Consider the following 27,679-nt stretch of genomic DNA (forward strand, 5'->3'; position numbering starts at 1 on the left):
AGATGGGAGCGTTACACAGTGGTTGTAAAAATAAAAAAATAAATGCATTTTTTGTGTGTGAAGTGGGTTTGAATGCACTGGAAATCCTGCTTCACACAACTCCACTCACAAATCACTGATAACTTGCTTGGTTACTTTAAGCTACTGCTGTGGAACAGAAGGAGCGTCTGAGAAAACTAGGGTAAAAAAAAAAGCATGAAGGGCAAGTAATGTAGCAGTAAGAAAGGAAGTCTAATCTGAAAAATATGGCTAACTTTTAACAGCAGAGGAATCTACAAACTATTTCTCATACTATTATGTTGTATAAATAAAATGTGCCCGACACAAAAGGGTTTGCCGCTTTTGAAAAATCAATGCAGGCTACACACGTATATACTGATGGTGCAAGCAAAACAGGTACAGCAGCATTGCGATAGTGATGATATGTGACTTGCCCATACAGGTTTATGTTTCAGTTTATGTGTGTTTTGATCAAGGGGGAACCTCCGAGTCTGAAAAGTGAAGCCAATGCGGAAGTGCCTTAAACCTGCATTCTTTCTAATGGCCACCACTAGTTGCAAAAACAGTCTGATTGCATTGGTCTACCTACTTCCCACCTGATGTATTAACTCAATAAACACTTTCCTAATGAGTTTATGATCTCAGTCGCTAGTTTCAAGTCTTCTTCAACACAGCAAGATGTTAATTTAGTGAATTATGGTCCCATTTGGACGAAAATTAAAGTCTATCTTATCTTATAGCAAGGTAGGCTTTAGGGCGTGGCTGTCTGGTGATAGACAAGTCGCTACCATTCAACCTGTCAATCAGGATAGAGGCGTGTGTATACACAGCAATGTGTACATTTAACCAGCAACGTTGTAAAAGCTTAGTAGTTGACTTTTAATTGTTTCTGTTAAGTAACTACATTTTGTTTTAAACCTGTTTTTCGCTAGCCAAAATCAGCATACCGTTTAAAACCACAATTAACGTGAATTACAGATGCACCTTGCTAACCAATCTGGCTAGCGCAACCCACTCGTCCAAATATGGTCACATCTGGTGTCTGGTTCCAATAAACCAAGATGCCAAATTCGAGGCTTCAGAACGGTAGTCCACAAACCAGTGTGACGTCACAATGACTCCGTCCACTTCTTTTATACAGTGTATGGTTTTGATATATAATTCTTGTTGGTTATATATAAAAAAAGCGCATTGAACACAGAAAAGGAAACAGAGTTTGTTCAATTTAAATAAAATAAAACATCCCTTGCTTTTCTAACAAAAGACACCATCTAAATATGATTAGGTCCGTCAATTTGGGAACAGACCGAACGGAAGACTAAAACGTTGTCACTTATGGTTTGAGTAACCCTCTCTTCTCTTCCACTAACCCCCAACAGAGCTGCTGGGTTTTTGGTAGAGGTTGTACAGGACAGATTTGTGTGAATGTGTCTAACTCTGTATAAAAACAGATGAGAAGACCCCAAACTTACAACAAAGTTTCCTTTACGATCCAAAAACAACATGTTATAAGACAGCAGTCATCTTAAAGAGGTCATGTTATGCTCATTTTCAGGTTCAAAATCCTATTTAGGTTTAATTTTCAAAAAACACCATATTTTTTGTCATACTGTACATTGCTGAAGCTCCCATTTTCACCCTGTGTTGAACGCTTCGTTTTAGCTATAGAGTGATACATCGTGTCTCTAAATGATCTTTGTTGGGAGTTGCACATGCACAGTTCCCAGCTAAGGACTACTAGCCAATAAGAAGCAGAGAAGTGCAGGTATATACAGCTGTATATCCCTTACCAGCTTAGTAACATGGACTGGAGCAAGAGTTTCAGAGTGGTGAGTTATTAATCTGTAACAAAAGTATTTTTCATCCATAAAGTTTTAACTGAGCTCTGTCTCTACATCACAGTAACAACTTTATGTCCATTGACTGCCTGGAGGGTAGCTAGTGTTTGGAAGGGAGAGGAGAGGTGTGTGCTTGAGCGCAGTGTTTTTCCACCAGTGTTTTTGAGGGCATGTTGGAGTAGCGGCTTGGCGAGCATTATATGACGCGCATTTCCCTTTCATCCCTGTGACGTGACAGGGATGAAAGGGAAACGGCTGGACTACAAACAAGCTGTTTTCAAGCAGTTCAGAGCAGTATTTTCTGTGGGAGATGGGAAATCCCTTTGGGGTGGACTTTGGGCTTTTTCACTTTGCAAACCAAATAAGGTGTATAACTCATTAAAGGACAGAGAAAAAGCCAAAAAGCATAATACCTCTTTAAGTGCCTTTGAGGACTAGACGGATTACGACTGATATGGATTGGAGGCGATCCTGATTTTATGTTCTGTTGGTGTTGTCTTTGTATGCTTCTCTCTCTCTCTCTTACTGGGAGTACTGGAACCTCTGACACAAATTTAATTACTGTACCAGTAATATTTGAGCTGTGTTGTATTGAGGAAGTTGGCAGCTTCTCTGTAAGCGAAAATACCCTAGAGTTGGTCTACAGAAATCTTGTGGAGAGTATGGTAATCTAAAAATAGGTCCAAATTGACTAGGATTGTGAATATGGCTGGGAAAATAATACGTAAATCACAGAGACAGCTGAGTGAGATTTATGTGCTCCACTGCAGGCAGAAAGCACAACGAACCGTGGGGGATCCTTCACATCCCCAGTTTGCTGAATTTGACAAGCTCCCCTCAGGAAGGCGTTATAGGGTACCCAGGGCGACAAAAATCCCTCGCACAATTGCTTTGATAAATTCATAAGAGATAACCGGTGTACTTGAAAGCTCCAATTGGTTTCTGTGTTTAAATGAATTGGTCGTATGTGTTCTGTGTTATGTGTATTTGATGTTTTTAATGTCTTTTAATGAACCTGGTGAAGCTAAAGACAAGTTTCCAGAAATGCATAATAAATATTTCTCTTATATTATTGTCCCTGATGACCTGTCTTTGCAGTTCTGTGCATCTATGTTCCTCAAGAAAATAATCTCTAATAACCTCATGTGGATGAACCACTTCTCTTACACACTTTATACACACAAACAATAGTTTCAATCCACTAAAGCATCATTGACTTAGTTCCCTGCAGCTGATGTGACACTGAGCACAAGCCATTTCAACCAGTTTCCTTTCTTTGCAGCCTCTGCGCACCAGGCTGCTCCTCTCATGAATGTCCTCTTCATCCTCCTCCATGGAAAGAAATCACAAAATTGCGAGCGTGCCTTGAGCCAACTGAGTTGGAAGAGAAACCTACATTAACTACATTACTTTGGCAAACCAGTCCGGTGCCAATACTGACCTGAGAACAGTGTACATTTCACTGGGACAGAGAAAGCAATCTGTTGTAGGATGCATTGTTATAAATCCTTAAACAGGGCCTATGTGTTTGTGTGTGTGAGCACGAGGGCGTCACATTGGCGCTGGGCAGTGCCAGCCGGTGTGTTGGCACGCCTCGCAGTAATCATGACAGTGTGGGCTGGCTGTCCGGCGTCACTACTTGCTATGGGGTTTGCAGTGTTACTTTCAGCGTGCAGTAATTTAATCAAGTGACATTTTTGTGGCAGCAACACAGACACAGTTTGAAGTTCCAGCTGCATAAACATGTATAGAATTACACACCTGCCTACTCTGCTCAACACTGTCATTACACCTGCTAATCACAATCATCGGTCGTGATAATTTCAGGAAAAACATTGATTTCACTCCTTCTTCAGAACCATGATTATTAATTATTTTATTATATAATATTATTAATCACTGTGGGTGTTTGATTATAGACGAGAATTAAGATTGATTGTTGCAGTTAATTATGAAGTCTCTGATTAGTATCGCTAGAAAAATAACCAATAATCTTTGTGATTTATTGCTCATTATATGATCATTCAAGAGTTCACTTTTTAGTAAAATGTTCTTTCAGTCTCTGACAATTTCTTCTGGTTGGATGATTATAAAAAAATACCCAACAACACAAGAGTTGTGTTTTAGTGGCAGACTTTATATTCAGAGCCTGGGAGAGAAGACAAAGTTCTTGGTTTGAAATGTTATACTGTATGTAAGAAGTAATTTTCTGGCACAAGCAAATTTACCACTGCAAGGGTATTTTTGACTCTAGCACCAGGGCCAGCGTGCGTCACGTACAGCACCGTGCCTCGAGTGAATAATGTAGCCTGAAGCTCTTTTTTAAATATATTTAACACACACAAAATATAAAGTTGACAAAAATAAGATCTTTTTATTAAAAAATAAAGTAGTTACTATTAATTTATAAAAAATCTGTTTAATTCTATTTTTTTGGGTGGCGTTACAACCGAGGTAGTTTTGTTTTCAAGATTCTGTTGTTTCATTTTAGGTTACGCATTTCATTTTTGTATCCCTTGTCAATTTAGTATTTTATATTTACTGTAATGAACAAAGTGACCAAATCAAATTTCATGCATGTCTAAACCTACTTGGCAATAATGCCGATTCTGGTGAATGTCTTTAACAATCTTGGGACAGTGTTGGAAATAAAAGTTGTCACTTTAACATGTTATCCTTCAGACTGCATGTTCTTGCAGATCCATAAATAAATCAAATAAAAATAGACTGTGCCTTATAAGACCATGTGGGAAGGGTATTTCTCTCACACACACACTTTAGGTGTAGCTGCTGCAGTTAATTGTTATGATAACTATGCAATGGGAATAAATAAAGTTTTTGGCAGTGCACAGGTTTTTATTTGGCTCCATTTTTGCCCCTTGGTAAAAGTCTAGGTGGAGAGTGTGAGTGTGACTCACTCTGTGGCGACAGCAGCAGGAATGGGCTCCTCTAGTAACTCCAGACTGTGAAGAATCCAGAAACAGAGCCACGGTCTGCTAGCATCCAGACACTACCCGCACAGAGACAGACAGACACACACATCACATGATAAGATGGGCATCAGATGACCAATTATAGCAATAAACGAGATGGTGAGATCAGTCAGTCTGAGACAGAGACGAGAGCACACAAGTCTGCCACACAGACACAGAGGAGAGGCCGAGCCTACGGGAGGAAAACGATAGAGCTGAGAAACTCAGTCACCACAAAAATATCACACCACTTCTTTTCAGTTTGGTAAATATATGTGGTGTTATGATAGAATATAATTATAATTTGTGGTGTAGTATAATAGAGAAAAACAATAGAATGATGTCTTTGTTAAATAATATCATGACTCAGCTTCTAATTTCCATCCAATACTTTGCAATGTTTACTTGGAAATATAAGTACTTCACAGTAACAGCACATAAACACAATTGCTGTCAATCTGGTTTCAAAGGAAACAATGAAAGGTCTAAAGTCAAATCAGTATGATTCTGAGCTGGTGGGCACAAAACAAATCTCTCTCTTTTCTAGCCAGTGTGAGTTACTTTGGTCTATATTCTGGCTGGCTGTGGGCAGCTGCAAAAATTTGAACAAGCATAATATACATTTTTAACACACAGTAAGAGAGGTGACCTTCCCAGGAGCAGACAAGCATAACTTTCCATACAATGGTATTTCTATTTAAAGCAGAGAGAGCCAATCAGACATCTATCCAGAGGCAGCGAGTGTTACTGGTTATTACTGACACAGAGGAACTAATACGACCTCTGAGTGAACTTCAGTGCTCGGTTGTACTGTATGTGTCATGAGGTTTAACATGCGCTCAAATGGCCATGCCAGATGTTTTAACGTGTGTTCTTTGCCGGCTGGAAGTGTGATATCGTACCTCATAAGCATCTGATAAGTGACGTAAACCCTTCTTGAGATATTGGTAGTGTTGTTCCCGCAACAACGTTGGCCTGAAGACCAAACAAAGGAGAGAATGATCAATCACAAATAAAAATAAAAAAAACAGTTTAAAGAAGGGGCTCTATTCACTCCCGCTTGCAGAAATGCTATTATTAAAGGCTTTTGCTATTGTGACCTCAGGTCATAACATCAAAACAACATGAAAAATGGTTTTATGTTTTAAGCAATCAGCTGTCCACCAGGTAATCTCTTTGCTCGATTCTCGCTCCATCATAGTCAATTATACTTTCATTTTTTAGTGTATTTGTAAATAAAACTTTACCACAAAATCTGAGAGAAACAGAGTGCAGGCAGTGCGGTGTATCAGCTTTTCTTTTATTTACTTACTTAGATATTTTTAGGTTTTTTCGGCGCCTCCTAATTAGCGGCTCCTTTGCATTTTCCTCCTAATCTTTTATTCACTTTCTTTCAGCGGGGGAATATTCTGGCCTGTCCTCATTAAGAACAAAGTAGAAAAAGGAGCATCAAATCCAGCAGAACAAACACATGACTTCAAACTGATTTATTTCTGTCAGGTGTCGCAGTATTTCATGTGAAAATCTGTAAAAACTGAAAGATGAGAGGAGATTATGTTTTCTGTTTTGTATCATTGGATGTATTTTTTTTGTTTTGTGCATTTGTATAAAAGGCAGATCTAGAGATAAACACTGCAAACTTGATTGGATTATTAATGCTGCGGTATGTGGCATTACTCCATTATACATACTTACCCTATACCCTACCCTATTAAAATAAATCATGAAACTAAAATGAGATAACGCTTTATTGATTCCAAAGCAGCGGGAGTTCAGTGTTACAGCAGCAGAAGTCACACACTGTTCCCCTCCATCTTTTTAATGTCAGTGTGCAACTTTCATCTGCATCTTTTAACACACACAGAGTGTACGACAATATGTGTGTCAGTGAGTCAAAGACAGATGACACCCCCTCCCTCCTCACCACCCACCCAGTCCTATTCACTACCTGCCCTTTTCACGCAGCATTCGCTATGACGACGATGTAATTACACTCTACCTACACAGGGTTAGTCACAGATCGCTGCCCAAGGACCAATGCTAAGCAGCTAAAAGCCAGTCTGCCCACCAGTTATGCTCATCAAGGATTCAACGTGGCTGTTTAAATGTTTAGGGGCAGACCTGGCTATAGACGATTGTGCAAGTAAATTACACCAATAATCTCCGTCTCAAGTTGAGCAGAACAAGCATCTGAAAAAGAGACAATAGAGAGCAAACACTGATGTTTGAGGCTAAGTAATAAACAACAGTGACATCTCTTACCATCTCAGTTTCTATTAAAATTGTACGTTTTGTTTTGGCAGAGATAGCAGCTTTAAAAATCATTATTTTTATTTGCCTCATGTTCGTTGTAGCAGCATGTTTGGCCACTTTTGCAACGGTCCTTGTTTTGTGACTTTTCTGTGTAGTACACGGGGATGTAGCTGCCATGAACATCAGCAAGGTCATGTCCTCAGTTGTGTTTTGGGGAATTAGGGGGTTTTAACAACCTGAGGATTACTGTGATCCACAATCACATACACATTAGCCATGGTGCTAATGTAAAGGTCTGACTTTGATATTCTTTAGAGTGTCTTAAACAGTGACTGTTTTAAGTTTGGAAAATAAAAAGCATTAAATTTGCATCAAAACAAAACTGAGGGATTTTCTCCACTAAAATGATATTCATGGCAGTGTGAAGATATATCTAAGGAGCTGAAAGAATATGAACAAACATAATGTAAAAAAAGCTGTTTTGGTATCTGGTCAAACATTTTTTACAGGGCTGGAGTTGCGGTGGGGGAAGTTGGATTCCTGGCTTCAATATTTCTAAATTCCTGATTGTAAATTCACTAAATAGTAGATTTTTCCCCCTTGCATTATTTATTATTTCATTAATAGCAGAAGTCAACTTGAATGCACTTTGGGATTGCCTTCCTTACGTACTTTGTTTCAGGCCAATAGCACCTAAAAATATATTCAATATAAAGGCCACAAAAAACGCCTCTCTTTTTTTCTTCAGTAATGATTTTTGTCTACTTAATACCACCGTCAAATTATCAACAGATTTTTGTTGCTCGATTTTTGTCTTGTTTTAAAACCACTTGATTTAAGACAGTATTTGCACCAGTATTTGTCCATATCCATAATTCATTTTTGTTTTGGTACATGTGGGTGGGAAAATATTACACATCAGCATCAATTTAAAAAACAAACAAAAATGAATCCATACATTTCCAGATGTTTCTATCCAAAGTGACATACAATTATTATATATATGTCCGAGGTCGACACACCTCGAGAGCCAATAGGGGTTTAGTGTCTTGCTCAAGGACACATTAGTGGATGTGCAGTGTGAATCAAACCCGGGTCACCCTTTCTGATTAAACTGCTAAAATTCTGGCAAGCAGGCCAGAAAATTACCACAGCCTGGACACTTTCCTTTCAAGCGAGATGCCCGCAATTAACCTCAAAAAACCCACTCACCCCTATCATTGCCTGCTAGGTGTTAAACCGTGAGTGCAGGCCAAACAGAAAGCAGGTGATCACTCTCTACTGATGAATACCATTCATGTTCTTACAGTGCCAAATACATTCCCCCATTGGCTGCAACGCTGGTGACATTCAGGTCCACGCAGTTGTCATAGAAATGAAATGAGTCACCTCATTAAGAGAGGACTGACAGCAGTATGTGGAGTATGTGAGCTGATCAACACACCATTTAGACAACAGCAAACATACATAATCAAAAGCAGCCACAGCCAGTGAGCAGTGTTGTTGGAAATGTCTCATGATGGCAGTAAATGTAACCAACCCTATGAGAGTCTTATGAAAAGATGATCATCGCTAACTACAGCTACACATTATCTAACCAATTTGTTGGTTAGATAAGGATTTTTGTGTACAGCATAAAAAGGCTTTTATGATATACTGAGTTGAGGTGAGGCCAATTTGGTGTCCTGATTTTACATAATTAGTGTTAATATCTGACCTAACAGAGTCACGTGTCTAAAGCAAAAGTAGAGCTACTTAATTTTCCATCCTCTACACACAGAGCCAAGATTAGAGGTGGCGGGAAAAATCAATACAGCACAGTATCGCAATATTTTCCGTAGTAATACTGTATTGATACACTGACGCAGTGAAGTATCAATCTTTTACTATATAAATTGCACATGAGAATTTAACTTTTTGGTACTAGAATAATAAAATCTATTGCTCAGTCCACTAGAAAACTCAACAGCACCATCTAGTGGAATGAAAAAGTGAGATAAACAAACAAATGTATCTTTTTAGATAAAACAGATGGTGGTGACATAATTTGAAGTTTGAAAATAGGTATTAAATTGCAATACATCACAATATACTTAAAATTGCAATAATATCGTATCGAGACACTAATATCGTGATAATATTGTATCCTGGGGCCTCTACTGATTCCCACCCCACATATGATGAGAGTTTTTTATTAAGTTTTAAAATTGATGCAGCAGATATTCCTCAGGTCCTGGATATCCTTAGACTCCACTTTAAACAATCCAATATCTGATTAATTTATGCTTAATATTTAGGATTCATAATATTTTGCAAGTCCTTTAAAGAAAACAATGGTTTATATCTCCCCTGGTTAATATAATGCAAAGACTTTTTTCATTCAGGAGAATGTTTTTAGGGCCGGGGTTTACTTCTAGGAGGAGATTTTCTTGTCAGGTGTTAGGGTGAATGACGGTAAACACTATGCAACATCATCACAACCACAGATGTCAAAATAACGTAGACCTAATGGAACAGCACTACAAAACCAAACTTATTTTTAACTATGATCATGTAGCTTGGGCACTTTTCAAGTCTGAAGTTGTATTACAGTAGAAAAACTCAACTCCAAACTCAACCACATTCAAGATTGCACACTGTGCATCCATTTGTAGGAACTTGTTCTTTTTGTTAAGAAGCTGCTCATGAGCTGTAGCAGCACAAATGTTCTGCAGCATGCTGACACCCTGGATACTTACAGTGGTACGCTGTGTGTTTGCTTGTACACACTGATGACTTCTTCAATGCAGCGTTCCACTTTTTTCTAGTTATAAAAGAAAAGGGGCAGGAAAGAGGAGAGTGAAAACAGTCATTATGAAGGTCATCATGAGCTAAAGAATATCAATAACATAATCTGCCTTTTATCAGCTAGTCATTTCCATTAGTCAAAGGCAGAGCAGAGGTAGGTTCTGTTTGTAGAGCACACTTAAAACTACAAACATCACATGTGTTGCATTGTGCTGATTGATCTCTTTACTAGATTTATATTTCTATATTTATTAGCTGTTAAGCACCAACATTTACCAAGGCAAATTCCTCATGTGTGAAAATGTACCTGGCAATAAACCTGATGCTGATTATCATATCATGATGAAATATGCAATGGTTTATTATCAAAGCACTGTGACCTAGATATGTACTAAACATGATTTTTTACAATTGTAAGATAAACAAGAGCCACAGGGTTTCTAAATTACCTCAGACTTATCTTTGGCACTTCTGTGGCACTTGATACTTAGCGGATGGGTTCAAATTAGCTGTTCAGCTAACCTCAGCATATGTACATCAGTGTTTATAAAATGACAATGTTTGACGAACATGCACAGTCCCCTATTTAAATATGAAAAAGTAAACAATTAAATTATATTTGCAGATTACGCTGGATGCGATTACCTAATATCACCAAAGATCTCCATTGGAAAACTCCTTTGTCATGAGAGTTAAGGGGTCACTATTCTTTCACGTGGCTCTTAACGCATTACTACGGCATGAATTAACCACACACTAATTAACTGCAAGTCAAGAGCTTAAAATATCTAATTGATGTGCAGCTGTTCGTTGGAGTCTCATTAAAAGCCGTACAATAAAGTCACATGGTCTGTCGTACCCGGGCTTAACTGTTTAAGTTGCTTAACTAGCAGTTAAGTTAATGCATATTTAAGTTAATCTCTTTAAGATACAAAGCTAGCTACCTAAAAGCTCAAGTTTGCTAACTTAGGCTAGCTAAAGCACAGCGAGATAATGTGCGCGAAGCAGTTTCCCATTTTTTTTCTAATCGATGAGCCGAATGAGGGGAGGTTACGACAGTGACAGTTGAATCTGTGTCACACTTTTCCAGACGCGCCTCCATCCAGAGTAGAAAGCTGCCACTCCATCACATTAGCATTAGCATTAGCATTAGCCCACATTATCTGCCTCCGCTCACCTGCTCCACTGAAGTCACAGTCTCCACCCCGTCGTCCACGAACATTTCTGCGGGATGGCGCTCACTGAAGCACCGCAAAGACGTCGTCACACCGTCCATGTTGATAATATGACCCGTGAACTGCAGGGATGCTTTTAGTTTGTTTTGATAGTTCGCTCACTTTCAGCGGACTCCTGCTCACTTCCTGTCGAGATTGTAGTGGGCGGAAACTGCGCGCACACCCGCTACGGCGTCTCCAAGGGAACAAACCTCTTTCATTCGCTTTAGTGTGAAATACGGCACACAGCCACTCACAACCTCGTGTTTGACGTTAGTTTTATTGCAAATTATGAGTTAACGAGTGACTATACGTGTGACTGTTCCGTGTCCCAGTTTAATTTAATCCATATTGCTCTCATAGGTGTTTGTGCCACTGACGAAGAAAGAAGCACTGCTGCCGCGCACCGTCGATCTGCAAACTAAACACAATAGTACCGGAAGTGGTGTGATCCTGCAAAATAAATCCTCAAAAGTGGTTCTGAAGAATAAACGTTCACATTTTTATATAAATATAGCCTGACACAAAGTTACAGACAGCCTTCTTCTACTTTGTCTGTTGTCAAGACTGGTTTACCATCCAGACAAAGCTGTTGACTCCCCTGTGGCCAGGGACCATGAGAGGGCCTGATGCCTCCAGAATCAGAATTTCACATAGGCTACAAGAAATAAACCTTAGTAGGCTATGTATTGGTGCTTAAAAGAACACATAATCACTGATTTGTTGAAGCCACATGCTCCTTCAAGGTCTCTTCTTGTTGTCCCTAAAACACGGCTCAAGAGCAGGGGGAACAAGCTTTCTCAGTCGCAGCCTGTGGAATGAATTGCCTCTTCATGTCAGACTGGCACCAAGCCTTCCGGTTTTTAAATTGCGACTTAAAACACATTTTTATTCCTTGGCTTTTAATCTGGCACGAGAACTGTATGTTGTATTTGTCTGGTGCTGTATTTTGTCTATTTACTGTTTCATGTCAATGTACAGCACTGGTTGTTTTAAATGTGCTTTAGAAATAAAGTTTGATTGATTGATTGACAAACATAAATATAGTAAAGAGCTCAAAAATGTGCAGTATACAAAAAATACAATAATAGTAACACATAAAATGCAAACAATATGTACACAGGGTAATTAAGAAGGAATGTGCAAACATTTGCACTATGAGACATAAAGAATAAAAAATTTGTGCAATGTAGGCTACACAGTTCAAAGTTAAACTCCAGGTTCAGTGTGTTAGTTAGTGGCAAATTAATAAATTGCTTATTTGTTTGTAAATAGCTGATTAGAAAATTCTGGAACATTTCAAGCTCTCCAATTAGAAAAAGGGGATGATGCCACTGATGTTCACACTTTATTGATCACTGCCACACAGTTAGCACACAGGTTGACATTTGAGATGTGGTGTTATTCAATGCATGCACATGCACCTTTAGAAACGTCTAGCGGGGGCATTTACAGGCTCAATAATCCTCTTCCATGAAATAGGAGTCCTATGGAGCCCCCCTGGTGACATTAACAGAAAATATATTAATTCGTGGCCACAAATATATATATATATATATATGCCTTAATTTAATTCATAGATGGAAATAACACCAAAACTAGACTAATAGATAGATAAAGATTTCACAGGTTTAATATTATCCTGACATTCATATTGTTATAAAGATATCTTGTGGGGAGGGAAACCAATCGTTCTATGAATTTGCCACCAAAACATTTATCTAATCATCTTTGAACCACATAAATCTCAAGTGCCTTAGGCTTTTATGTTGGAAAGCACTGCCGGAAGTCTCCTTTTCTCATTGAGTCTTACATGACAATGGTCCACCGCGCCCACTGGAAGCTGGAGGCTGCCTGGGAAGCTGGAGCATCCCTGTTTTGTTCCCCACCGACCCAGAATCAGTGAAGAAAAAGAAGCATAGCCAAAGCTTTATGTTGACCATTTGAGCAGACATGGGATGCAGGAGGGGAGGGACTGGTCAATCGCTGAGTTAGCTGACTGGGGCTTTTTTAATTCAACACTATATCCAACACTATGGCAAAGCAGTACGATGTGCTCTTCCGACTCCTGCTTCTCGGAGATTCTGGGGTTGGGAAAACATGTTTGCTCTGCAGATTCACGGACAATGAATTTCACCCTTCTCACATTTCGACCATCGGTAAGACTGCACCGCCACCATGAAGTAATTTCTTGAATTTTATTCATTACTTGCTTTAATGAGCATTTCCATTGCATGCATGGTCTTTCGGCGTTTTCTGTTCATGATTGTTTGCGCATCACCCTCTCTTTGTGGCCATTACATTTTCACTTTAAATTCCGTAATTTAGATTTGATTAGGACTTTGTTGTGATGTAATTAGAATAACTTAGGCTATATTTACGTGGAATAACGAGAATGTTAACTATTCAATCAACGTGATTGCAGTCATCGGGGAAGCCCTAAAAGGGAAGAGCCAATACTTGGCAGCCATGCAGATGAGTTTTCCAACTATCAGCCTTTGGCACCGACAGTGTAACCAAGTGCCATACAAAATAATAGCAAAGGCATAGGGGGTAGGTTGCTCGTGGGACTCCCAGGGTGTGTTAGCTGGCTCCAGGTTCCTGATCAAAATGAAGAATAGTTTTATCTCAGTATTTTAGTAAGCAGAATTAGTACACCCATGGCCCAGTCTCAATTTCTTCATGCCAAATAACCATGGAACAAAATTATTCAGTACTATGGATCAATTATTTCAATTGGTTTTCAAGCAAAACATTGATGGTTTCAGCTTCCTCCACCAATCACAGTAAACTGAATACATTTGGAGTTTAGATTTTGTTTACCAAAAAAAAAAAAAAAAACAATTTCATCTGTTCCTACATGTGGTCATGGATTTGCAACATCCCTGAAGATGACTATTGACTCAGCAAAGCTGAATCAGCCTCTTTCCACATAGTTAACATGGTCTATGCGTTATATCTGCTTCCATAGTTGTGATTCAGAGTGCAGAATATGACAGGTGCATTAACATGCTTCACTTTGAGCTGAGGGAAATAAGGATGTGCAGTAAGCACTGCCCTTTTTTCACATGCTGCTGTGGTGCCTCTTATCACTTCTTCTGTGGCAACTGGGCTGTCATTTCTGTGTGTGTGTGTGTGTGTGTGTGTGTGTGTGTGTGTGTGTGTGTGTGTGTGTGTGTGTGTGTGTGTGTGTGTTTGTGCTCAGTGTGTGTGAGTGTTCAGGCTATAGAGATAATTCCTCCCATTCTTTGAGGTAGCAACAACTTTTTTTTTGACATGGCTTGCAGTAATTGGCCCTACTAAGGAGAAAACAAAATACAGACTGGCTGACTTTTCCTTGAAAAGAGGGAATATGTTCTCTTAATACAGTCAAGACGATAAATCATGAAACTTGTGGCCTGGCTGGGATTTGCAGACAGTTGGTTCCTGAAAAGACAGTGAGAGAACAATTAATTAACAACAAATAATTGTTCTTTTTTTCATAATTTTTCAACATATTTTGGACAGCTTTTGTCTTTGCATGGATGCTTTTGGGGTCAATTTAAAGCCATTATAATTTTTGAGAGCTTAGTGAAGCCTTGCAAACACTCACAACTCAAGTTTTAGACTCTTCTGCTCATTACACAAGCCTCATCGCACTTAACTTTAAACACTTGTTGTTTCACCTGCTCCATTAATGATAAATGCTCACATATACTTGGTAAGACCGCAGTATGCTATTTTAAATCTTGCACCTATAGCGCCCTACAGGAAACTTTCTCCCCGTAGAGTTGTGTTTATATCATGCATTGCAAGCCTCTCTGATGTTTCTTAAAAGAAAGATTCAGCCCGTCTGCATGTGATCTTTTTGTGCTTTTGTTGCAGTGTACAAAGTGTTCACAACCACAGCTGGATGCTTAGAAATCAGGCTCTTGTGTTGGTGCAGGCGGTGGATATTTATATTGGGCTGAATAGTTGAGCGCAGCAGACTGTCTATAAGACATGGTGGGAGGTCTTTCATGGGTCTGCATTAATTCAAACTCCTCTTCTCAGACTAAACAAGCCCAACAAAGTCCAAAGAGAGAAAGAGAGATCAAGAGTGACCACCATCGGTGCTCTCCTGCAGAGGATCAATAAATAATTTCCCAACCTTCATGGTGACAGAGGGATATATTCTCTCCGTATCTCTCTCATGGGTAACTCCATGATTCATCAGTTTCCGTTAAAGTCCACCTGCCCAGATTTTTCTCCTAATTACCTCAAAAACTGCAGGACCTCTCACACATTGTATACAACAAAGTTATTCCATAAACATTGGAGGATAAAAAGATGATGGCTGTCTTATTTAGCATCTCCTGCTTTTGTATAGACAGAGGGTTCCCAGCAAACAGTGTAATGATTAATGCATGCATATACCGTATGTGGATACCCAAACATTACTCCTATGCAATTGAATGTCTCATTCCAAAACATTAATGTGCATTAATATGCTGTCATAACTGCCTTCACTCGCATATTAACGCTAAACACAAGATTGATTTGGACATCTTGTAGTATTATGATATTATTTTTAATATTATTACTGTAGTATGTTAGTGTTTCTGTAGTTGTTTTTTGAACACATGAAAGAACATTTCTATAGTAATAATATGATGATGTTATAGTAAATGTGTAGTATTTCTAGTAACTTTCTGTAGTGCGTGCGATAGAAGCTATAGAAAACACTAGAGTAATACAATTTAAATAATATAGTATACTATAGTAATTCCCTTAAAAACCATAGGGTAGTACTACTACAGGAAGAACTATAGTATTAACTATAACTTAACTGTAAGATCACCATAGCCAACTCAACTAGTATTAATATTGTCATTTTCTAGTGTGTTCCAAAAAACATAGAATTACTATAGTGATACTGATACTGAACTATTTTTATTGCCTATTTATTATTATTGTTTGTGGAATTTCTAATTCTTTATAGTAATACTAAAGTGTTTTTGTTATTGATATTCATGTTTTAGGATAACTTAAATCTAATACATATTAACAACAGTTTGCAACAATTTGAGAAGGTTTTACACTACAGCAGACAGCACTCTTGAGCACCAACATACTGTTTGTCAGAGCAGCCACAGCAACAACGCAGTCACCACCAGGAACTAATGCGTGAGAACCGAAGGAGAGGAATAGGGAGAGACAGCACCTGGACGAGAGAGAGGTGTGACCACGACCAGTTCATCACAGTTCATAATAATGCAGCGCAGTGAGGATACGGATTCATGGAGGATATGAGTGGCTGTCACTGTTAACAGAGACTCCAGTCTGCAGTGTAGTTCATACACTTCACTGATAAACCACAGAACTGTGGAAAATGCTATTATCACGTCCACGCTTCTGTTCATACTCGCATGCTTCCTGTCTCTCTCGCCGGTCTGAGCTCTACCTCTCTCTCTGCTGTATTTTTATGATCAATTGATGGTTTTTATGATGCCAGATTTTTGGGGGGCTGAGTAGGTTGAAGCACCCATTCTTCCCATGTTTATGTCTCTATGCATTGAGTGAAATAAGTAGTTTATTTTAAAAGTGGGTGAATTATAGAATTCTTGTCAGTCGGGGCCCTTTGGATGGCGGGGCCCGTTTCAATTGAAGCGGGTGAAACTAAGCTAAGGCCTTGTATGAGGGATTTGCTTTCAGCCACAAAACATAATTTCAATTCATCGTGTTGAGTTCAGGGTGACGTATAGGCCAGTCAAGTTCTTCCACACCAACATCAGAAAACCATATGGACCTCTTGTTGTGTGCCACGGTATTGCCAATGCTGAAACATGAAAGGGCCTTCCCCAAACTTCTGCTACAAACGTGGAAGCACAGAGTTGTCTTAAATATCATTGTAATCTGTAACTAAGGGGCTTGGCTGAAACCATGAAAAATCAGCCCCAGAACAGAAATATACAAAAGTAGTTGGACAGCGGTGCCCACTGATTTGTTTGTTTTCTGTACTTTAATTGGGCTTTATGAGAGTTTAACTTTTTAACATGGCTTTCTCCTGCACTGTAAAAGTTAGTTTAACGTTGAAAAGCAAGTTCATCTGCTGCCTTGAAAATGCAAGTTAACTCAACCAGAAGATTGCCTTTGTTACCACTCACAAATTCATGTTGATAAATCTGATACCTCGTTGTTTTTTAGTTGATTGAACTGCAAGAAAGTGCAAAGATAACGTCCCTTAACTAGTCTAACCGACATACATTTCTGCATTATTCTAACGTACAGTTTCAAGTTAAAACAACTTAACCATATTTATACTACTTTCCATTTCAAGTTAATAGAATTTCAAATTTGTTTCAGAGTACATGTATACCTTTGGCACTTTCTTGTTTACCACAAAAGTGACTATATTTTAGTTGGAATTTGATTACATGACACATCTGCAGTGTACAATTAGTCGATTATGTCCATGCTTCAACTTTGCCTTTGGTTTAAAGAAGGCAGTTTCTCTCAATCTTTTTTTCAACTGACTTACATACCCATCAATGCACAGATATCTGACAAAAGTTTAAAATAGCCAACACAATGAATTAATGTCTAACTTTAAAATCCAAAACTTGTCAGAGCTCTTTGTGTTAAAAAGAAGGAGTGGATGTAACAAAATGGGGCTGTAATGATTTCCGGTGTGGCCTTGTTTTTTGGCATTCTACCACAGATCAACAGGAAACCTTTACATTGACAGTAAATTGTCTTTACAGGCTGCACGAAATGCAGCAGATATATATTTTAACCTTGTGGTTTTGAGCGTTTTTTTCTTTAAGAAGTTGAAGGACAGTTGGGTTTGTATTCACACCGTCAAAGAATATCTCACACAAAATAGAATTGAAACCACAAAGCAAGGCCTCCATTAAAAAAAGCCTTTCAAAGATTGCTGCCTTTGATTTGATTCACCAAGGCCTTTTGACAATAAATGTTATACTTGTTATAAATATAGATAACAAAAAATAGCACACATGGCAGGATTTACAACATATATGACTTTAATCCCTGTTTACTGCTCACTATCAAATAAAAGCTCCAACTTTGAGTCCACAGTCAACATCAATATCAGTAAAAACCAAACTAGCTGACTGAAAACATTGGAGCAGCAGGAATTTGGTTTTTACCTAAGCGACTAATACACCTTCACTCATCCAGGTACCTAATTATTTTTTAACAGGTCACTCTGTTCTGACTTTCATCTGGGCATGGGATGTGCACATTTCTCTATCAAAGAGCAGCTGTAGAGATGATTTAGTAATGGTATTCAGTCACACTGCTGAGTTTAATATTCCTCACCGTTACCTCGGCAGTCTCGTCACCGGACTCTCGGAGCGCCTGCCTGTCACATTGCCTTTGAAGTACGAGCCCAGCCCTGCCCTATGCTCAATAAGCAGTTGTCCCTGATAGTGGTGATCCCAGTCGTGTTATGGTCACGGCCTGGTCTTACCATCCCACTGCTGCTTGACAAGCTCATTAGTCTAAAAGGCCGGGCAGCCCCCACAGATGGCTATCATCACATAAAGAGGTTATCAAAGAAATCTATGGGGTTGTCATAGCCTTGACATCTTCCTGGCTTTCTAGGAACAAAAAAGGTATAATATGATGTCTCTGCTAAAGAAGTTTTATTTGTGGTCGTGTTTGTTTGTTAGAAACAGAAGTGGGATATCTCAAAAACAGGGGTCCCCTGGTGGCCTAGGTGTGAAAGTGCAGAGTTGACCATGACTTTGGAAATCTATCTTTCCTTCAGATTTCAATTAAATGTGATGGAAATTTAGGCTTTGAACCGAGGAATAACTTAGATTTTGATGTGGATCTGGAGCAGTAGTGTTACCATATATGGTCATTACACAGTATGAGGAAATTATGAGGTGTAGACTCTAGCCCGACCAAAGGTGGACATTTATGTCCATTACCTATATCAATATTTTGGAGTTGAAAAATCTGATAATGATATGTTGTCCAATTTTGTTTTAATGTAAACACGCGTTTAACTCCTATAACATTGTTGGACTGATAACTGACAGTTCAAATATCAAATATCACAATCGATGCAGCAGAACCAGAGATATCATCGTTTTTATTCCACACTTTCAAATTCAAATTCAAATTAACTTTATTTGCATGAATGTGTAACAATAATATAGCAAAGCATCATACAAACTACATAAGAACAATCAACCCCATACATTTCATTTAACAAGTAAGTGCAAGTGTGTGTGTTAAATTTTTTTTAAATATATTAAAAATTTAAATAAAATAAATAAATAAAACAGTAAGTGTGTGTGTTAAAAAATTAAAATATATTAAAAATTAAAATAAAATAAATGAATACAACAGTAAGCGTGTTTGTGTGTTAAAAAATAAAAATATATTAAAAATAAAATAAATAAATTAAACAGTAAGCGCGCGCATGTGTGTGAAAAAAAAGATTTTATTTTAACTTTCTTTTTCCTTGTCAAAACTGATGCCAATACGACCACCAACATTTCAGTCGGCGATTTGGGTGCGTTATGCTGGTAGCAGCTAATGTCACCTCGAGCCAGTAGTTTCAAACAAAGATCAGGAACTGGCTACAGAGTTCTGGTAGGCTCACTTCTTTGTCCACACCTCGAGATTAATTGTTACTTTTTACTTTTTACTTTCTTTGTAGTTTTCACCACCAACCAACGCAGACTCAAGTGACATCACTTGAGGCAGTTTATCATTTCACACAGCTCCCTTTGGATCCATAAAAAGCTAATTTTCACATATGTGATATTTCACAAATTGTGTGAATAGACTTGATGTATTTAACATAATAATTATAAATAATAAGGATCCTTTAAATTAGTTTATTTTTTAATATATGTACTGAATGGGACATTTTACAGCTGATAAATTAATGGTTCAGGGAACAAACTATGTAATGGAGATCTTAAATGATCTTCAATGATCAGACATATATCTTTGGTATTTCTGCACTGCAATTTCTTGTTACCTGTTTCCCCTAATGTACAGTATATATCAATATATCTGTGACAAAGCAACATTAGCTAATATATATAGGTTTAGCTCAAGCATAGCCTCAAAATTCTTCTTTCCTGAATTTCTTGGTTACATTTTATTTTTTATTTTTAACACAACCCCCTTAGTTTTTGTTCTTGTCCTTCTGGAAAAGATTTTCAGTTATGAGTTTGACTTAAATCTAAGCCTGGTATTTGAGTCATTTTTGTACATGTTTCACTTCAGACAGTGGGTCAATTCAAAGCTTAATTGTTGAGTACAGATTGATGAATAAAGTTCATAATTGAAAGAAAAATGTTTGTCCCCTGTCCTGCTGTGCCCTGAAGACAACAGCTGCTGACAATTGTTGGCTGTCCTCTGCTTGTAATAATAACCGTGGATGACAGACCCATTCCCCAGTGAATTTGTGTCACTGCCAGAGCATCCATCCGTCCATCCATTAGTGAGCCTGTCACCATTACCTACAGCACACTGACATGTGTCACCGCCTAATCCGTCTTGCGTAGTCGAACACAGTCATTCTGGTAATTAGTCAAGTCAATTTTGGGAGTGTACCGATTAGTTTTTACATGGCTTTCACACTCCTGATTGTGAAATGCTGCCATGTTAAATTAATTGCTGTCTTTCTTTGTATATTTTGCTTGTCCCCACGGTCACAGTTCCTTCTGTAGAGAATGAACGTGGAGAAGGTTTTTTTTTTGTTCCAGGCCATTCTTCGTGATTTTGTGAACATATCTTAAAGCTATTACAGCTGACTTATTCTTATAACTTCTTCTTATAACTATAAAGTCTCACAGAAACAGTTCAGCATAACTCAGTATCAGGGGTTGTGTGTGTAACGACTCAATTAAAACATATAAAAACAGTAGTAACAACCTTTACAGTCTGTCGATCGAGTGCACTGGATTTCAGTTTACATTTGAGAACCTGCAGGCAAATTTGTTCCCTTGGACCAAGGATATTTTGAATATCAAACAACTTATAGAGAAATACTTTACAGCCTCGGTCTGTTGTGTCATTCATTGTTTGCACTATGGTTTGCACCACGAGAGTGCACCTGCTTCTATTAAACATCCTCATTTTGCTCGGCTGGTATAAAACAATGCAGAAAAAGAATGCAGACAAATACAATTTAGTTGTTTAGCAGTAGGAGGCAGACAGTGTATATTAAATCACCCTTTTTTTGTGAATGGAACTCAAAATGTACAATTTTTTGAGACTGACTGCTGATTTTTATTCTTTCTCATATGCCTGTGTAGTGATCTTGATTTATGTTCAAGTTTCCAGATTTGGTCCACCCCCTTGCTGTAAACAACCACTGTACAGCCAAAGAATCCATTTGTCCAATCTGCATTTCATATTTAATTCAATGCTGTTTGCATGGATAACTTCTGACTGGAGCTTAATGCAGTGTTTAATACAGCTGGACAATGACGAGGGAAGACGGCCTCTTTTTCATTATCTCCTCTCTCTTCTCAAGCCTCAGGCAAGGCAAGATTGTTATGCTGACCATTCACTTAGTCTTGGTCTGAATGCTGTCTAGTCAAAAGCAAAAGCTTCCTCATGACTTAAATGAGGCCCCACACTGTCGCGTCTCTAGCCTCCGTGGAGTCATTGGACTCCAGATTATTCCAAACACACAGTCTAAAATCGGCCAGTCCAGCTACTGTGCATCTGTCAGCTGTTTTCTTATGTCAATCTCTCAGATTATAAAACTTGCAGAAATGCAGTTATAGAAAACAACACCGCAATTCTTCCCGTTATGTGAATCAGTTAGCTCTTTCTCTGAGCGTGATGCCAACTGTGACACACGGGTGTTGAGTGTCAGGTTAATTGGGATGAACTGTTAATTGATTAGTGCGGTATAGAAGCCTTTGACTTTGCTTTTTATCGACTTGAATGCATTAGTCTGAGGAGACAGTCATAGAGAGAAAAGACAAGAAGGAAGGAATTTAGCAGAGTTTATATTTATATTTTATATATTTAGGCATTTCAATTGTATGTCATCAAGATGTACAAGAATATGTTTATTATTGCTAGTGTTGTTATTATTGTTAGTATAAGTTTACAGTAGTACCAGGGCCATAACTACCATTGAGGACCAACAGTATAGCGATCAACTAGGTCATGTCTTCAGCATTGGACGGATTATGATACAGTGGGGCCCTGGGCAAAGAAATGTAAAACGCCCCCTTTCTATCTAACAGCAAGTCACCCCCAGACAGGGCAGTGTTGCTTGTCATGATTTTCTATCATTTTAGTGGCACTTTGCAGGTTAACCATAATTTTAAGCAAAATGTTTATGTTTCTCAAAAACAGAACTTTAAAAGTAAAGGCACTGCTGTTGGTAGAAAACTACCTGAACATCAGTGTTTTATTCATGCTGTAGATAAAGAGAGGCTGTCTAAAGCCTTCCCAAAGGTTTTCGACACAGCAGATGTTATTATACTGAAGCGATGGGACACCTAATTTCTGATTTGATTGGTTTCACTGAAGTATTTGCAGATACTTCAATTACTCAGGAGCAAAAATAAAATACAATCGAGACTAGTGGTCTTTTTGCACCCTGAAGAAAATACATCTCTGGGGACATAATCAATAGATGGATTTAGTTTCTGTTATAAAAACATAAAAGAAAACATCCGCCCTGCCTGTGATTTCCTGTCTATGTACAATATCACACTCAGTCGTCTGAAATAAATCAGAGATCACTGAAGCATGAGCGACCCCTCTCCATCTCAGCTCTGCTTCTTTTCTCTCATCTGTTCCTCTGTGGTGTTATGCAGCTCTCAGCTATCGCTTTGCCCTTCTCGCTTATTTTCACCTCCCATGTGACTGATGCAGAGAACTGAACCAAATAGGGACTCAGCTCACTGGATCATTAGCCCAATCCTCTCTAACAGGCTGATTGTACTGGGATGATGTGGCTCTTGTTGCATTAATGCCCTCTGTGATGTTACAAAGCTACAGCAGATACCGCTGAACCTCTGCCTATAAAAGACATGCTGGGTTAATTGATTTAAGTCACTTATTCTGTAGAAAGTTGCCTCTGAGAACATGCAGAACATTTAGCCTAAGCATAGCACTCACATGTTTGGAGGAATATAAAACACATTCAGAGCTCCTCTGTGAATGTAATATTATATTTCCTAACCACATCTTTTCTCTCTTACAGGAGTCGACTTCAAAATGAAGACACTAGTAATAGATGGTATCAAAGTGCGGATACAGATATGGTAATGTTGTTACACAACAGTAGTTAGTAGAGAGGATATTATTCATTTGCAAATATGCTATAGCTATCAATATTTGTGGTTTTATAATAGATCATGTTTAGGTCCCTGTATCGACCACTGAACACAGAGGTCTTGTTTGATTTTTTTCTGGGGACTTCTGAGGTTTAGCAACCTGTAAGGTTTAAGCTAATTTGATAATTGAGTTTGTGTCCTGTCATAAACCTGCAATTAATAGTGGCTTTTATAAACTGGAGCCATGATTTCCTAAACTTAGCCACACTGAGCTGATAATGCAGAAATACCGAATTTTAAAAACCTAATTTTTAGTCTAGTGGCTCTCTGACTCTGTTCTTAGCACAGGGGTGATTTGAGCTAAATGCTAACATGCTCAGACTGACTATGCTAACATATTGATGTTTAGAAGGAAAGATTTACCATGTTCACCAACTTAGTTTAGCCTGTTAGCATGCTAATATTAGCTAATTAGCACTAATCACAAAGTACAGCTGAGGCTAATGGGAAAGTCATTAGTTTTGGTTATATTAATCAAAGTAGCCTATTGTATGTAAGTATGTACTGGACACATCTAAAAATTTACCTTATGTCGGTGCTAGATCAAAATTAAGGGGACTATCAAAGTAATGAGACTTTATTATTAGGCACCTTGAATATCTTTAACATATTTCACAGAAATCTATCCAGTAGTTGAAGAGATATTTCAGTTTGGACCAAAGTTGTGGACTGAAAATGCCTTCACCAAAGCCCTGCCACTAGCATGGCTAAACAACCCTCTTCAGCTTAATGCCGTTGTTCTTATTTCATCAAAAGTTGTAAAAAAAAAAAAAACACAATAGAAAAAGTTACGTTATATTTCACAGATACATAGTTTACATTGAACAGTGATCATCTAAATGACGAAACATTTAAAGATTCTGGACATGTGTCTATAAAATTCTGGTTACTGGCCTGGTCATATTGTCACATTACACTCTCACAAATGGATTTGTGTATCTTCTTATTCGTATATGCTTCTTGTCTTTCCAGGGACACTGCAGGCCAAGAGAGATATCAGACCATCACTAAGCAGTACTACAGACGAGCCCAGGTAGTTGACCTCAAGTCTCCCCCATTGACTCTGCTCCTGCAAGTGATTTCCCACACATTAGTGTAATATTATTACCACAGAGTAGCGTAACAAATTTAAATCAAATTCATTTTTGAAATTAAATTTGTTACAGCTATGAGAATAATTCATGCCTCATACTTGGCACCACTTCAGGTATCAGGATTTGATCTCACGCCAGTGGTATTTTAAATGTACTGTTTCTTATATTAAAAAGACTACATGTCCCTTTCCCTCCCAGAGGATGTTGCAAGTAGCCAAGGTCTTCACGGCCACACACAACCAGCACACTGACATTGTTGTGTATGAATTTTCCCTTTGCTTCGGGCTGCTAAAGAGGTTAAACTGGCTGAAATTGAATTGTTCATTTACCAGAAACTGGAAATGAAATTGGAAGAAAAGTAACCTGTTCCTGTGTAGTGCTACAAAGCCAGCCAGTGGCTTACAATGTCAAATGAATTGTTGGTAGAGGCTGCCAACTTTCTAAGTGGTGGTCTGGTTTGTTTACAGGAATCATATGAATGTTTCAAAATGTATTTTAAAATCCTGGATCAATTGATAATGTTTGTTTAAAAAAAAACATGACTCTAAAGTGCATTAAAATGTGCTGGATCTCATCTGTTTTTTAAATCTTTGGACATCTCTCTTCAGGGAATCTTCCTGGTGTATGATATCACGAGTGAGCGATCCTTCCAACACATCATGAAGTGGGCCAGTGACGTGGATGAGGTGAGTCACAGAGATTGGGGATTTGAGATCAACAGGCGTTATTTTTCACTTTGTAGAAAGGGCAACACTGACAAAACTACTTACTGTGCAGAGGCTTCAGGTTGACAATAAACAGATGCCAGACATGAAAAACCAAATGCTTTGGCCTGACAGATACTGCTTTGCTGTGTTTATCATGTTCCATCTTAATTTTCATATAACTTCATTATATTTTTAAATGTGAAGTCATAGATATTGGAAGGAGAACATTCTTTCCTTCTTATAGTCACATTTTTCAATCAGCCTGGAGTCTTCATGAAGCAATCTCGTCTGCCCTGCTTTCCCCTGTCATTCCCCAGATGATTTTATTCTATTAATTCATTATGGACCTAATTTCCTCTATGGGTCTGTCTGAATATATACTCTATTGATCTTGGCACGATTCCCATTTACTTTTAATTTAGGTCTCATTTCCACTCCTGTGTTTCTCCCCACTGCACTCTCTTGACATTTTAAATTTCTCTTTCTCTCCCTCTCTCTTTAATTTTGTTTTTAATTCATCTTCCTTATACGTACATATGTCTAATTTTTCACGTAAACCCCTGCAGTATGCTCCTGACAAGGTCCAGAAGATCCTCGTAGGGAACAAGTCAGATGATGTGGACAAGAGGCAGGTGGCTACAGAGCAAGGTATCAAGGTGGGTCAAGTGGTGGATTTCACAATGGATTATTAGACTTGAATGTTTTTTTGCCTCTGAGCTGTAACTCTATATATTCTAATAATTTCACATGAGAGTGGTATCAACCTTCTATCTTACTCTTGACAAGAACGCAATCCCAAAGGTTGAACTATTCCTTTACAGAGGTACCTACTCCAGGTTCCCCAATATGTTGAAATCATTGGATTAATTTTCAGCTCTGTAATAAAATCATGATTAGAGTTAAGCAAAATGTCATATCGCTTCTTGGATTTTTTTTCTATTTGAAACATTGGTTCCAAGTTCACCAAAACATAAAATTGGTGTAGTTTTAGTCAGGCATTTGTGTCTGGTCCATAAGCAAGCTCTAAAGGCCCTGACACATCAAGACTAATGCTTTGCCTCCTGTTGCCTCTACAGACTGTATAAAAGATGTGGACGTAGCCTTCAGGTCTGAAAAGTGCCTTTAAACTGCATTGTTTCTAATGGCCAGAAGGGGCGACTAAAATGGCTGCAGTCAGAATGCATAGAAATGCATAGAAATTAAAAAAATTACCCCACTTCTCACTCGATTTATTACCTCAATAAACACTTTGCTGATGAGTTTATGGTCTCACTCAGTAGTTGCAAGTCTTCTTCAATACAGCATGATGTTCATTTAGTAAATTATGGTCCCATTTAGAGGAAAATACACGATAAACCAGGGTATGCTGTAGGGTGTGGCTACATTGCCAACAAGTCTCTACCACAGTAAAGAAAGTGCAGAAATGTGTGTCCCACCCTTACCAGCTCAACCCTCTCGAACTTCCAGTTCCATAAAACCAAGGTGACTACGGCCAAAATGTCAAACTCGGGGCTTCAAAATGGTATTCCACAAACCAATGGGTGACGTCCACTTCTTTTATACAGTCTATGGTTACTTTGATTTTTCATTAAAAGCTGCTCTTGAAAACACAACTAAATCTGACAGCCAGCACCCCACATTGCACCTGTGTGAAAGCAAATAACTAGTCGTCAGTTGTCTGTGCTACTAATCCAAAAAACAATAAAACAGAAGTGTTTTTTTCAGCAAAGTAAAATATGTCTCTGTTATCTGTCTTGCAGCTAGCTAAGGCTTATGGAATGGACTTCTTTGAGACAAGTGCCTTCACCAACCATAATATAACAGAGGTGATGTGATCTGGATAGCCACTGCTCAGAATCTCTAGCCATGTACAGAGTAGTAACATGGAAGTGACTTGATAAATGACAGTGCATTTTTTATTTCTCTTGTCTTGTTCTTATCCTATGACTGTGCTTCCCTCCAAGACTTTCACACGACTGGCTGAACAGGTGCTGGCAGCCAATAAAAAGGACCTGGATCTCCTCCGGATGTCCATTAATGACGAGATTAATCTTGCTGCTCTGGAGGAAGAGGAAGGACTCTGTGACAGTACAGCGGGCGACCAAGGCAAAGGCTGCTGGTGTTAAAGAAATAACAGGAATTAAGTTGAATATGTTATCAGCAGACACTTTGCACACTCTGGGCAAAATGTGTCTCCTTTTGTCTTTAGTTGAAATAAAGAGGAACACTGAGCTGCTATTGTGAAACCAGCTATTTCCCTCTGTTTCACGGAGCAATGCCAGAAATGCTAATGAGCCGTTTGAGAGCAGTTTCAAGGACAAAGGTGGAAACATTTTGCCACAATGTGCCAAATGTGTTGTGAATTAACCAACTGAAGGTCCAAATGTCAGGCCTCCCTAATGGGACAGAATGCTTATTGTCTAAGCACTAATTCCTGCTCTGTTCAGTGTGTCTATGATGTAACCAATGCAATCCCTATCCACTACATATTCGGAAA

General features: G+C 38.5%; 2 protein-coding genes across 2 annotated transcripts; one reads left to right on the forward strand and one right to left on the reverse strand.

Moving 5' to 3' along the window:
* Positions 1-4,673: 4,673 nt before the first annotated feature.
* LOC119884815 (protein farnesyltransferase subunit beta-like) lies at positions 4,674-11,238 on the reverse strand. The gene is made up of 4 exons (XM_038695120.1): positions 11,028-11,238; positions 9,802-9,866; positions 5,713-5,785; positions 4,674-4,848 (listed from the first exon to the last, which is right to left on the reverse strand). Exons 1-4 carry the CDS (start codon positions 11,124-11,126, stop codon positions 4,753-4,755), a joined length of 333 nt encoding a protein of 110 aa, XP_038551048.1. The 5' UTR covers positions 11,127-11,238; the 3' UTR covers positions 4,674-4,752.
* A 1,646-nt stretch (positions 11,239-12,884) lies between these two features.
* LOC119884814 (ras-related protein Rab-15-like) lies at positions 12,885-27,643 on the forward strand. The gene is made up of 7 exons (XM_038695118.1): positions 12,885-13,223; positions 23,249-23,309; positions 24,354-24,414; positions 25,084-25,161; positions 25,749-25,838; positions 26,943-27,008; positions 27,147-27,643. The coding sequence occupies exons 1-7, from the start codon at positions 13,100-13,102 to the stop codon at positions 27,306-27,308; spliced, it is 642 nt and encodes a 213-aa protein (XP_038551046.1). The 5' UTR covers positions 12,885-13,099; the 3' UTR covers positions 27,309-27,643.
* The last annotated feature ends 36 nt before the right edge of the window (positions 27,644-27,679 follow it).

The sequence above is a fragment of the Micropterus salmoides genome, unplaced genomic scaffold (assembly GCF_014851395.1).
Source record: "Micropterus salmoides isolate LMB-PRFRI ecotype aquatic unplaced genomic scaffold, ASM1485139v1 Ms_hic_scaffold_3691, whole genome shotgun sequence".
Lineage (NCBI taxonomy): Eukaryota > Metazoa > Chordata > Actinopteri > Centrarchiformes > Centrarchidae > Micropterus > Micropterus salmoides.

Coding starts and splice junctions, on each gene's coding strand:
- LOC119884815 (XM_038695120.1), bottom strand. CDS start 11,126: ATGGACGGTGTGACGACGTCTTTGCGGTGCTTCAGTGAGCGCCATCCC. Junction 9,867..11,027: donor CTGTGACTTCAGTGGAGCAG/GTGAGCGGAGGC, acceptor TTTTATAACTAG/AAAAAAGTGGAACGCTGCAT. Junction 4,849..5,712: donor ACTTATCAGATGCTTATGAG/GTACGATATCAC, acceptor CTGTGCGGGTAG/TGTCTGGATGCTAGCAGACC.
- LOC119884814 (XM_038695118.1), top strand. CDS start 13,100: ATGGCAAAGCAGTACGATGTGCTCTTCCGACTCCTGCTTCTCGGAGAT. Junction 23,310..24,353: donor AAAGTGCGGATACAGATATG/GTAATGTTGTTA, acceptor TTGTCTTTCCAG/GGACACTGCAGGCCAAGAGA. Junction 24,415..25,083: donor AGTACTACAGACGAGCCCAG/GTAGTTGACCTC, acceptor ATCTCTCTTCAG/GGAATCTTCCTGGTGTATGA.